The following is a 14,327-nucleotide window of genomic DNA, read 5'->3' on the forward strand; positions in this document are numbered from 1 at the left end:
CAACGTGACGTGACTTCCAAACATGGAGACCCGAAATGACGTAATTTCCATAGCGTGATGACACATTCTTATTCCCTTACAAGGGAAACCAATGCTATTCCTTCTCATATTCCAATAACTGAATATCATCACTTGTTTCTGCTCTGACGGTAGGAACTCTCCCACAAACAGTGCAAACAAGGACGTCAAGGGAACAAAGGTGGATTTCCCTGTGATGGAAATATCTTAACAATACATAGTCTCTCTTTCAAGATGTCAAAACAGCTATCCTATTCGCCCCTTTGTCCTCCCCCTGCTCCCACAACGCAAATGCCTTCCAACCCAGGGTTTGTGGGCTACAACTATTACAGCCATCTGGCCTACAACAAACGGCGGCTGGGTATCACCATGCACACAAAGCCCCCCGAACCTCCAAACAAGCCCCTGAGGCCTTACCTGCGGTACAGCCGGAAGGTATGGAACCAAGTGAAGGTATCCAACCCAGACCTGACGTTGGGTGAGATTGGGAAGATCATTGGAGAGATGTGGGGGGACCTGACGGAGGATGAGAAGCAGGACTACCTGAACGAATATGAGGCTGAGAAGATTGGGTACAATAACTCTCTGAACCTTTACCAGGCATATGTCAACGCCAAAAGTCTCCTCTCCATGGAGGAGAGCAGACAGAGCCGTATGGACATGGGAGATCCCTACATGAGCATAGAGCCGGCCAAAGACCCTGATGACTATGACGATGGTTCCTCAGGGAAGCGCGCGGCTGCGGCTCGTTTCCAGAGCAACCACCAACTCATGAGCGTTATCCTGAGTGAGATCGTGGTTCCAGACGTGCGCTCTGTGGTCACCACTACTCGCATGCAGGCCCTCAAGGGACGGGTCCAGTCACTCACGGTTCAACAGAGGAAGCTGGAGTCGGAGTTGCTACAAATTGAAGATCGCCACCAGGACAAGAAGAGACGTTTCCTGGAGACCACAGACTCCTTCAACACTGAACTCAAACGGCTTTGCAAGGTGGAGGTGGACATGGAGAAGCTGGCTGCAGAGATGGCTGCTGCAGAGGAGGCAGGCAGACGCAGGCCGGAGGAGAGGGAGCACGAGGTGGCCGAACAGGCTGAGAAAGATGCCCAGCAGGCCCAGGAACAGCAACAACAGCAGGAGGCTGCAAACAAGACTTGTGCTTACAACGGCAGCAGCCTGGAACAGAGCATAGCTAATGCTAGTGCTGCAGCTGAACCAACCTCAGGGAGCAAAAAGGAGGGCAGGACCACACCTATGGACACAGATGAGGTAATCCCTGCAGAGCCCTTCACCAACCACCAGGCTCCTCATCCTCCACCACAACAACCCCCCATTGTCACCCCCTCTGAACCCCTTTCCTCCTCCCTATCTGACAAACCAGCCCCACTCCCCAACCATGCCAGGGAGACCACAACTATCAGCGCCCAGAGCTACTACAGCAGCAGCAGTAACTCTGACAACAGCAACACCTCCGTACCTCCTCCAGTCCCCCTCTCAGACCCTCCAGTGGTGAGGAAGCCCAACTCAGCTGTGGTTAATCCTAACCAACATGCAGCCTTGCCACCCCCCCTGGTTCTTATGCACCAGAAGAACCAGCCCCACCAACTCCGGCACCCCACCACCACCCAGCCAGCCAGCCCAGCCAATGGCATGAAATATGTTAGTATTGGGCAATTTTTAAGCATAGGTAAACGTAAAGCTGTATAAAGTGGTACAGTAGCTATTATAGAGGCCCCTCCCCATAACTCCCAACTGGTTTGTATTTTTGCCAGAACCAGGGGGTCAGGCCTACATGAGGCTCTGTCGGTCCCCTTTTGCCCTCCTTTTCGTCCATATATGGACGATAACGTTTTCTTACATGTCCCTCTTTTTGATTGGCCAAGCTTAGCGTGACGTAGTTTAGAAACCATTCAGATTTCAACCACTAGGGGTCTGGCAGTACCAGGTCCCCTGGTTCCCTTGTTAGATAATCACGGGTGACGGGTCGGTCTATGGATCTGATTGATTATTGAAGGTGCGGGTTGTCAGAATTGGACCCGTGCAGGACTCTGACCTACGTCGCACTGCCGATCCGACCAATATGTCAGTCATAGCGTCGGAGGCTTTGTCAGAATACTCCATGTACCCCTCTGTCTGTGTCCCGTTTGTGCCCATATAGATGTCTGTTTCAGTCTGTCTACCTGTGTCCCTTTTATACCCATATATGGAGATCCCTGATGTCATCAGTATATGCCCATATATTGGAATGCCCGTATATATTGGTCGGATATCCAAACTACTCGACGGTGGGCACCGCACTCCCTCGAGGCCTTGGCGCTGCACTGCGCGCGCAGAGTTTGAAGTCAGTCAGTCCCATATATGCACATGACCATATCTGGGCATAGCGGGCCGATCTGTGGCTCTGGACAACCGGATCTCTATCTGTCAGTCCTTGTCCCCTTTTATGCCCATATATGGAAATAGCTGATGTCATCAGTATATGCCACCTTTTGTGGCCATGAATGGAGCTGACTGATTTGTTTGCGCCTGATACCATGACGACACATTGAGGTTAGACAACACACTCCATATTTGGGCGTAGCTGCATTGGGAACTCCTTATATGGTAATGACTGAGTCATGGTTAATATAGGATTATAGAATATACTGTAGACATGGCCGATGCCCATTGGGAGAGTTACGACAAGTGATCACGTGGTTCATGTATCCCGCATGATTCGTCAACACATTATGAGGAATCATGTTTGGAACTATAGTGTTCCAAATAATTGGTTTGCTCGATATAGATGCGTTGGGCCTACTTCCGCCTTGTTCTTGCTAGTGTTCTTGTTCTTGTCTGAAAAGTGGGAAGACGAGACACGCACACATGTGCACGTGCAGGGCAGTTTCCCCGCAGTTGCAAAAAAAGTAATGAACAGCGTTCAGCTTGAGCTTGTACTGTAGATCGGCAATTTCCGGTGCTTTTGTTGGACGACAAAGTCTAAATCAGTCAAAAGTCTTGTGTTCTATCACTGAGCCATTAACAATGAAACCGAGGCCGGGCTCACATTAACATTCTATCAACAGCCCCCAACTCCTCTTATAACACTCTTCATCTGCACTCCCTTCTGACTGACTTTCTCTTTCCCTCTCTTTTTTCCAAGCTGCTCCATCTGCACTCATAATTTTCCTTCACAATTTTAATCTCCCTCACTCAAACCCATCCCCCCCTATGCCCGGTCTCAGTTTCTCTCTCTCTCTCTCTCCTTTCCCCGTCTCTCTCTCCTCCCTCCCTGTCCCTCTTGTTCCTCAGTCGGCGTTTAAGACGATAATTGACATTCTCAGACACGATCAGCGCTGACCTGGAAGCGAGCAGGGGAGCGTTTAGGCGGTGGCGCGGCGCACAATGCCCCCGCTGTTCTGCCGGTAATTACACCCGGGGCACGGGAGATCGGCTGGCGTTTATTGAATTCATATCAAATAAAATTCGAGGAAAGTGCCGACCCGGCGGCGCTAGCAATCCCACCGTCTTACTCCCACTACGTGTATAGCTGATCCCCTGCACGTCCGCCCCCACCCCTCCCAAACCCCGCTCCTCCATCTACCATTCTACGCAGCAAAATCCTGAGTTAATTTAACTCTGATGATAGTACAAATGGAACCCAAGTGGAAACCGTAAGCCTGATTTATACTTGGTTGCGTGTTGTGCCTCGCACCGAAGATAGCAGATCTACAAGCTCTGTAGATCCGCTATTTTCGGTGTGAGACACCGGCACGCAATTAAGTCTGAATCAGGCTTTACAGGTCGATATTGTTTCATTTGTTACACTCAGAGTTTTACACTCCCAGGATCTTACAGTGTAGAGCCAGTGTAGAGCCCGATTTCTCCTAATTCACTTACTTATTCTCTCATATCTGCTCACTCACACTCTCTCTTTGGAGCAATTGTACTCCCTTTCTCCCACTTTGGCCAATAGGAATTCTGACTTCCTGGTGATATTCTGCCGCTCTCTGGTGTTGTCACCCCGCCTCCACCCCCTTCTCTCTCTGTTTTCATTCTTTTCTCTCAGTCTATTTCATTTCACTTGATCAAATCCTCTGGAGAGCCGTTTCAATTTCGTTATCAGGGTTTTCAAATGTTCCCTGACTCTTTCACTGTCGAAAATATGGTTCCTACTGGCCTCTATAGTGTGTGTGCGTGCGTCTCTCTCTCTCTCTCTCTCTCTCTCTCTCTCTCTCTCTCTCTCTCTCTCTCTCTCTCTCTCTCTCTCTCTCTCTCTCTCTCTCTCTCTCTCTCTCTCTCTCTCTCTCTCTCTCTCTCTCTCTCTCTCTCTCTCTCTCTCCTCTCTCTCTCTCTCTCTCTCTCTCTCTCTCTCTCTCTCTCTCTCTCTCACGCACACCCCTGCCTCTGTCCTGTTCATCTGGGTTCCACCTCCATGTGCATCTTGTCCTTAATTCGCCCTGGATTCTGCCAGCTGCTATTTGTCTCCTCCCAACCCCTGGTCTGACATTCTCCACATTCTCCATTCTCTGGACACAGCCATCACCGCGCTTCATCCAACGTTCATATATTTGTTTTAATGCCAGCGACGGTTACTATCGACCTGCCCCCAGATTTACGGATTCATAATCAGTATGTTTGCTGAACGGTGGCATTTGATTAAGTCTGTATCTCTGCAGCACATGTTGGATTTATGATGCTTTAGCAGTGGCTACCGCTGTGGTTTTCCCCTGTGCTACCACATGGGGGCGACATGACGATACACATTAATTTAGTCTCTTATCTGCAACTGCAGCCCATTGAAACTCTCACTGAACTAAGCCCCCCCCCCTTGCTCTGTCTCTCTGTGTGTGTGTGTGTGTGTGTGTGTGTGTGTGTGTGTGTCTCTCTCTCTCGGACGCACGCACACATTCAGGCTGAGGCTACTGAGGCCACGCACGCACGCACGCACGCACGCACGCACGCACGCACGCACGCACACACACACACACACACACACACACACACACACACACACACACACACACACACACACACACACACACACACACACACACACACACACACACACACACACACAAGCCCCCCTTAAATCAGCCGCGATAAAAACAGATGCCGGATTGAAATGTCACGAGCGTATCTCAAACTGCCAGAACATTAACCTGCTCACCCTAGATGCCTTGCACTCCCAGGGGGGAGGGGGGTTGGGGGGGTAAAACAAATGGAGCAGGTATAGGTTGGGGGCTGGGGGGGTGGTGACGGGGAGGAGATGTGTGATGTGACGGGTATGGGGCTCTCATCGATTAACACGTGTGGTGGGTTACGTGGAAGCAGAGACATGCAAACAGGCAGGAGCGTGGAGAAGGAAGGAAGGGGGGGGAGAGATAGAAGAGACTTACGTGGTGCAAACCGATGTGAAGACCACAAGAAAAGGAGGGAGGGAGGGAGGGAGAGAGAGAGAGAGCAATGCAGAGAGATGGCACTGTACAAGAGGAAGGGATGGCATTGAGTCAGAGAGAGAGAGAGAGAGAGAGAGGAGAGAGAGAGAGAAGAGAGAGAGAGAGAGAGAGAGAGATGAGGGAGAGGGAGAGGGCGAGGGCTGAGGGCGAGGGAGAGGGAGAGGGAGAGAGATGGTACAAGAGGAAGGGATGGCATCGAGTCTGAAGGGACAAAGACGAAGTTATGTGAGTGGAGAGAGAGAGAGAGAGAGAGAGAGAGAGAGAGAGAGAGAGAGAGAGAGGGGGGGGGGGGTAAGTGAGAGGGTAAATGAATGGTAAAAGATAAAGAGAGTGCAGTGACAGCGCTGATGTTGAAGGAAAAGAGGGTACGGTGAAGGGGGGAGGGGTTTTTGATCTCCCCAGAGAGAGAGAGGAACGTGGAGCATCAAGTGCGGAGAATGTGTGAGTGAGTGAGAGAGGTTGAGAGAGAGAGGGAGAGAGAGAGAGATGGAGACAGAGAACAGAGGGAGAGTAGGCTAACAGAAGAGAGAGAGAGAGAGAGAGTGAGTGGAGCTGCTCAGAGCTGCGAGTCAAGCAGAATCTCAGTGGGGGGCGATTTGGTTGATAATAGGCAGATAAAGGCGCCGTCTGCTCTCAATGCCTGTCATACATCTTTCATTGTTAGGCTACCCTCGTCTCTCTCCCCGTCTCCCTCTGTCTCCCCTCGTCCCTGCCGTAGCCGCCGTCTCGTCGGCCTTCCACTGCCACCGCAGCAGAAACGGGCTGGTTGAGGCATTTTAAACTTCAAAAGCATCGCAGGGGGGCCGACTCAGAAGTACGCGAGTCTAGCGCATGGGGGGGTCTGGAAAAAAAACTATATGGGGACAAAGAATTACAGAACAACAAAGATAGATACGATGAGAGTCTCTGAAAGCCGATCCAGAAACGACTGATGCGGGAGCTGTGAAGTGAACAATGCCAAACCTTGGTGGTATAGGCCATTGCTTCTGACGGGGAGATATGTCTTCTGTATGTTAAATTTTTCACCCACATCTCTATATTTTATTTATTTGCCCGCGGCTTCTCTAACTAAATTACTACAAAAAAAACATCCAACTGTTTATTTCCAGGTATATCACCTCAATCCCTCCCTGTCTCCGCTCTCCCTCCCTCCCCTCTCTCTCTCTCTCTCTCTCTCTCTCTCTCTCTCTTTCATCCTCTCCTGCCTATCTCCTCAGAGTTTCCGTGGGTCTTCTCCTGTGACATGACCATAAATCAGGGGGCCTGAGTGGGTTTTGTTTACATTGCGCGTGTGTGTGTGTGTGTGTGTGTGTGTGTGTGTGTGTGTGTGTGTGTGTGTGTGTGTGTGTGTGTGTGTGTGTGTGTCTGTGTGGTGTAATTATACGTTCCATATGTAAGCTCTCAGACCATGATGAATTAGCTGCCCTAAATAGGCCGGTCCTGACTGACACTGGCAGTAGCACTAGCCGCTAACCTCCACCAGTCAAAGAGAGGTAAATAGGTGAGCAAGTCCCGGAAAATAATGAATAAGAAGAAGGGAGGAACTGGAGCAGGTGCACGAGAGACACAGAGAGCAGAGGCATGTGTGGCTTCATGGGGAAAAGAAAAAACAGAAGGAATAGAAGCAAGGAAAGGAGGGAAAAGAAAGGAACCGCGGGGAGAATTATCCGCCTAAATGTTGCCACACGATCGAGCTTCACGTCAGGCCTCGTCGTCCCTCAGCTGACAAGTGATGCACAGCGTGGAGCGTGCAGTGGTGGAAAAAGTACTCAACTGTTTTACTTAAGTGAAAGTATCAATACTGCAATGTAAAAGTACTCTGTTACAAGTAAAAGTCCGGAATTAAAAATTTACTTGAGTAAAAGTACAAAAGTATTGGTATCAAAATGTACTTAAAGTAACAAAAGTAAAAGTACTAAAATGTTTGAAAATAGCCGATCTACAAGCTCACAACGCGTCGCGATGCGACGCGTTGTGAGCTTGTAGATCGGCTATTTTCAAATAGCCTAGGTATAAAATAGGGCTGAAATGGTTAATGTATGTTTTATAATGTAATAATTTATATCTGCAAAGTAAATAGTAACTAAAGTTTTCAAATAATTGTAATGGAGTAAAAGTACAATATTTGCCTCTGAGATGTAGTGGAGTAGAAGTAAAAGTAGAGACAATTGGAAATACTCCGCTAAAGTAAAAGTACCTCAAAATTGTACAGTACTTGAGTAAATGTACTTTGTTACTTTACACCACTGCATGGATGACAGAACGCTCGATCGTTCCACGTCAGATGGCCAGAGAGAGAGAGAGAGAGAGAGAGACAGAGAGACAGAGAGATGGAGAGGGAGTTGGGGTAATGTGGAATAACATACGAGGGAGAGAGGAGAGATGGAAGAGGGGTGTATGGGAGGGCATGGATGAATGGAGAGAATGAGGGAGAGGAGGAGAGAATACATCTTAGGGCCACGGTGTGTGAATAATCTCTCTTTTTTTTTCCATATCCATGGCGGCACAATGTTTTTATTCATCACTGGCAATGATGCCTGTGAAATGTAGCCCACTGGATTGTAAGCAAGCGCATGAGAGTGTGCGAGTGAGTGATAGACAGAGAGATGGGTTGAGGGGAGGGTTGAGCAAGAGAGAATGCCTACAGTGTTGGCAGCCAAGCTCTATGTGCTGGCAGCTGCATAACAGCGCTTGCACAAACAGCACGCACGCACGCGTGCACACACACACACACACACACGCGCGCGCGCACGCACGGGCACACACACACACACACACACACACACACACACGCACACGCACACGCACACGCACACGCACACGCACACACACACGCACACGCACGCACGCACACACACGCACACGCACACACAGCTGGATAATGACCAGTGTGACATAGTTGCACCTAACTGCTCCTTTGGCCATTATACAATAACATAAAACATTTTCTAAACTAACAAATGGTACACTGAATAGATATTTTCCCTCGCCGTAATGAATGCTAATGTATGCATGGCATGAACAACGCACATACTGTATGCCCACACCCACACGCAGCATGTCACAGTTACTTACTAAACATATTGCTTAATTTTTTTCATGACGGCTCTCGATAACGTCTGATTAAATATGCCACGATAAATATGAAACTAAAAAAGTATGCTTGTCTCCAAGGTTACTGCACACACGCTCAGGATGCCAGTGGAATATGCTAACAGCTGAAGGTTGTGCTTTGAATTTGGCCAGCGTTGAGATCCAAAAGCGTGGCCACTGAAATGATCTCGGTCAAAAGAAGAACTTGGCTGAACTTAATAGCTCAGACAAACAAGCTATAGCACTATGTCTGGAACAATGTGGACCTAACCTTGAAAGTCCACAGTTGGTATTAGAATGCCAGCATTCAGAGGACGGCATTAAAAAAAATCTATAAGAGACAGCGAAATAGACACAAGAAAGAGGACAAGCCGGGAATCTGACCTACACAATATGTCATGGACAGATAGAGAATAGAATATCATTTGTAACGTTTGACTTTGATACCTAAATGTGTGTACCCAAGAATCCTGTAGTGGTTTATTATGGGACTAATTGGATAGTGGATTGCTCAAGTTATTCCCTTCTGGTCAGATGTCCAGCACTGGCATTTGTCTGGGACACAGCAAAATGTCAGTTAGCATAAATAAGCAGTGTAGCTAGTAGGCTAGTCTTTACACAGGGACTGCCCATAAGTCCGACATCCCATTACTCCGACTACGTGGCTTCCACGTGCGGTTAGGGATAGGGTTAGTAATGGGGCAAGTCGGACCAACGCACCGTCGGAACAATGACACGGCACCCTTTACACTACATATTTGTTTTCTAACTTAGGCTACATCAGGTGTGGCAAGACCTAGGCTATTAGAAAGATCCAAATGACCCTACTGGGACCATACTGTGGGAACTTAAAATAGTTCTACCAGTTTAAGGCATTATATGTTTTAATTGCTGTTTCACTGGTGAGGAAAGGCAACATGGAATTTCTTCCAATACAAAAAGAAAATCTGCACAAATACTTTATAGCTATTCATTAGTTATGCATTTGATCACCAAACCATGGCATTCAATTGCTTTCGATTTGTTCATGACAGGTCTTTGAGATGGATGCAAAGAATATTAGAATATTCTATTGTGTAACAAGTGGCCAGTGATGCAAGAAGACAGCTGAGTGTGCTAGCCTGCCGTACAAATAGCCATGTACAGTACTGCTGCCATAATCTGAGTACCACAATTGCTCAAATGAACACATTTTGTAAAATAATCCAATTTCGAATGAGATTCTCTGTGTGAGGAATGAGAAGCAAAAGAGCACACGATCAAGGACATTTGTATGTGTTTCGACTGCACGCACGCACGCACGCACGCGCACACACACACACACACACACACACACACACACACACACACACACACACACACACACACACACACACACACACACACACACACACACACACACACACACACACACACACACACACACACACACACACACACACACACACACACACACACACGACATTGAGGTCAACATGATATATCTGTGTTGCATGTGATTATGCATTGTGTATGTGTATGTGTAAGTGTGTGTATGTGTATGTGTATGTGTTTGTGTATGTGTGTGTGTGTGTGTGTGTGTGTGTGTGTGTGTGTGTGTGTGTGTGTGTGTGTGTGTGTGTGTGTGTGTGTGTTCTCTGCACTGTGTACATTTGGTTGGTAAATCTGCTATGTCTTACCATGAGGATGGATAGCTTGTCTCCTTACTGTCGTCGGTTTTGGCACCGCTAGTTTTTTGCTCTTCTCTGTCTCTCTCACTGGCACAGATCTTCTCTCTCAGCGGAGGTGTGTGTGTGTGTGCGTGCGTGCGTGCGTGCGTGCGTGCGTGCGTGTGTGTGTGCAGCTGGTGTGTGTCTTGCTCTGCTGCCTGGTGGCGCTCGCTCAGTAATGGCCACCATGGCCAAAAGAGCAGCTGGATAGACACACACACACACACACACACACACGTGCGCGCGTGGTCATGCACGGCCATGTGCATGCCTGTGCACACATGCACACAGAGAGAGAGCAAGTGAAATGTGCATCTAGAGACTCACCATTCATTCCGCTCATTACCATATTTCCTGTCACTCAGAGAGAACAGGCACCGGTGGGTGGAAATATGTGTGCTGTCGTTTCACTGCAGAGAGCACTGTCCAAATGTCCTGGAAAGAGCTTCAGCCACGCTGTCCATGGCGTGTATATCCGCTCCGCTCGAAACCAGACAATGCCCAGACTCATGGATCAAAGTGTACGCCGGCCATGTGTGCTCTGCCACATCACGACGTTTCTATTCAAAGACGCTTAAAAGGGCCGGCAGTGGGCTCAAAGAGGTAGAGCGACCATTTGGGAACAGGAAGGGGTCCTGGTTCGATCCCTGGCTTTAGCGTCAAAGCGGGTTAAACGCAGAGACACCGACGTCAATTTTTGCCAACGACACAGCGATGGTGAGCCAGCAATGACAGCGATACCTGGATAGGACGTGGCATGATCCGTTGCTTTGGTGCCAGGAAAACAGCCTCTTTTTTTTGACTGACGGTGAAAACGACGGAGATGACCGTGGACTTCTTCTGTAAGCTACATCAGTAGAGAGAGAGGGGGGGTGAGCAATTTCAAGTACCTTGGAGTGCACATTATACTCAGGACAATGCACACGGACACTGTGGGCAAGGAAGGCCAGGCAGCCACTTCTGACAAGCTGAGAAAATTCAATGTCTTCACAGACGGTTCTGAAATCCCTCTACTGATCTACCATGTTGACAGGGGCTATCACCGTCTTGTGCAGAAATAGCTCCTCCCGGGACCAGCGAGCGCTGCAGGGGGGTGGCGCGCTCGGCCGAGCACACCAGGGGGTCTTCCCTCCCTCCTCCCTGCAGGCCTCATACACTGTCAGGTGTTTGAGCAGAGCTGGTTAACAATTACATCTAACGATGCTTCCCCTTCAATCACTTTTTGGTGAATGCAGCCTTGGCCGCAGGAGGAGTTGATGTCATCAGACGGCAGTGGTGTAAAGTAACTAAGTACATTTACTCAAGTACTGTACTAAAGTAGACTTTTGAGGATTTTTTTTTACTTCACTGGAGTATTTCCCATTTCAGTACTTTAACTTTTACTCCACTACATCTCAGAGGCAAATATTGTACTTTTACTCCACTACAATTATTTGAAAACTTTAGTTACTAGTTACTTTTCATATATAAATTATGATATTATAAAACACACATTAACCACTTTAGCCCTATTTTATACATAAGCTATTTGAAAATAGCCGATCTACAAGCTCTCAAAGTGTCGCATCGCGACGCGTTGTGAGCTTGTAGATCGGCTATTTTAGTACTTTCACTTTAGGTACTTTAAGTACATTTTTATGCCAATACTTTTGTACTTTTACTCAAGTAAATTTTTTATTCTGGACTTTTACTTGATTAACAGATTATTTCTATGTTGCAGTATTGGTACTTTTACTTAAGTAAAGAATGTGAGTACTTTTCCCACCACTGTCAGACGGTATCCAACGATCATCGGGTGTTTCGACCCTGAACCGTAACCCCCCCCCCCCGGTGGTGGGTCGGCAGTGGTGGCGCAGATCACTGCCCATCTCCTCCTCCTGGCTTCCAGCTTAACTCCTCTCTCCTGCTCCATAACCAGCCGCAAGAGGCTCCTCTCCGGGGAGGTATTGGGTGGGTCGACTCCTGAGGTCTTGAGGTGACACAGGTGCCGAGAGGTGCTTCCTGCCCGGAGCTCACCTGCGTCCCGCCAGGTGCTACCGCCGTGCGTGTGACCCCTCTTTTCCACACGCTTGGTCCTGGCTTGGTGTATTTTAAGGCCTTTTGTGTTCTTGCAGGTCTTTTACTTTTACTTCCAATGCCTCCCCAGTTAATGCTGTTTGGGTGAGCCGTCTCGTTATCCGTGATTAATTCCTGGCCGTTACCCCTCTCGGGAGACTCTGGGGGCATCTGTATTACTTTCTGTAGCTTGAGTTAGTGCCCTCTTGCGAGTGCTGTGCATGAGGTTTGCTAACCTATTACACCCACGCCAGTCTTTCCTGGAGGTCATCCGTTTCTCCAGAGTCACCGAACTTCCTCGGTTGCCATCCAGACTTTTCGTGGAAGTCATTGGTTGCCCAGAGATCCCCGGCAATGGAGTGTTTGTGCTGCTGTGGTCAGCACAATCAGTCTGCTCTGTCACAAGGTCACCACAGAGAGACACAGAGAGAGTTTCTTCCCTCAGGTGATCAGAGCCACCTCCTCTCACTCTCTCTCTCTCTGCCTGTCTTTCCATTTATATTAACATAATTGTGGGCTCGCTTCATTGATGCCAATACTTTTGTACATTTCAATCTACAATTTTCCAATACACACTAATGTGTCAACATAACCCCGCACAACTCCTACCCGCCACACACACCCTTCCTTCCCTCTCTCTTCGTCTCCTTCTCTCTCTCTCTCACACACACACACACACACACACACACACACACACTTGGTGTGTCCTCCACAGACCTGAGGACTGACAGAAACAGACATACCCGTTTTGTTGGTTCTCGACAACCATTGGTCAGAGATCGAATTCCTGTGTCGCGAGACTGCGACACCAAATTTGAAGTCCAACGTTTAGACATTGCCTGAGTTACAGTATGCCTAGGACAGACATACGCACGCACGCACGCACGCACGCACGCACGCACGCACGCACGCACGCACACACAGGTGTTTTTAACTTGTATTATACCCTGATATTTAAGCTGGTTTGTTAATATCAGTCTATTGTTAGCACAGTCTGCAGCACATGTAAATGGTAAATGGACTGCATTTAGATGTCACACCAACATTTTACTGCACATAATTGTATGACTGACTGACAAATAAAACCTCTTTCTCTTTGAGAACTCTGAGGCCATCAGAAGTAGCTAGTGAGATGAGTGTCGCCCTTATTGATTCAATTCACTATAAGAACCTTTTCTGGAGTGCTCAACCCCCCGGCCCTTTCCTACCAGGTTTAAGATGAGCCAAAAGGTAGAAATACTGTGAAACGAAAGTGAGAGATGTGGAAAAGAATAAAAATAAATTGGAATATTTAAAGCCCCAATATTGTCTGATACGTGGCCTCTGCTGATAAACAACAGTGCAGTGTGCCATTGTGTCTCAAAATAAGCCTCTCTCCCAACAGACTACTGCAACCAAAACGAGACTAACTTAGCTGCCTCCGGTCATCTTGCACTGGCTCATCCATCATAGAGGAAGGAAAGCATGGTTATGGAGGGGCTGAGCAGCAAGGGAGAGGTGCTTCACAGATTCGGGAACAGGGTGGGGAACCCCAGGTTGTAGGGGAAGTTAAATGATGAAAAAATATTTCTATAGCGCCTTCATCCAAAGTGTTTTATGTTCATTGATTGATCGATTGATTGATTGAGTTTGTCAAAAATTCATACAAGTAGAATGCACAATATAAACCGAAGATAACAAAGTATAATGAAATACAGTGTTACCTGTGGTCCTCTATAGTACAACGATTCGAGGCGGCAAGGCAACAGTAAAATAAATAGACCAAAATACGAAATGATACAGGTTAAATCTAGGAAATCAAAAACATAGGAATTGATCACATAAAAAACTACGATAACAAATACCTGGAACTCTTATCAACACTTTAACTACCACATACAATACAAATTAGCATTACATTTTAGACAGTCAGGGGCATTACATTCACCCGTTCCCACAAACACATCCACACACCGATGGCAACCATGCAATGGTTTCTTGCTCAAGGACACTTAGACATAAAGCCAGGGGGAGCTGG

The 14,327-nt window shown here is 47.9% G+C and overlaps 1 protein-coding gene across 1 annotated transcript; it reads left to right on the top strand.

Moving 5' to 3' along the window:
- Positions 1-252: 252 nt before the first annotated feature.
- Positions 253-3,354, top strand: LOC308095598 (SWI/SNF-related matrix-associated actin-dependent regulator of chromatin subfamily E member 1-like; the record flags this gene model as incomplete). Its single annotated transcript, XM_080442649.1, has 2 exons — positions 253-1,674; positions 3,307-3,354. 2 exons carry the CDS (start codon positions 253-255, stop codon positions 3,352-3,354), a joined length of 1,470 nt encoding a protein of 489 aa, XP_080298775.1.
- Between the last annotated feature and the right edge of the window lie 10,973 nt (positions 3,355-14,327).

This window comes from Gymnoscopelus braueri, assembly GCF_963280865.1.
Source record: "Gymnoscopelus braueri genome assembly, chromosome: 11".
In the NCBI taxonomy this organism is placed as follows: domain Eukaryota; kingdom Metazoa; phylum Chordata; class Actinopteri; order Myctophiformes; family Myctophidae; genus Gymnoscopelus; species Gymnoscopelus braueri.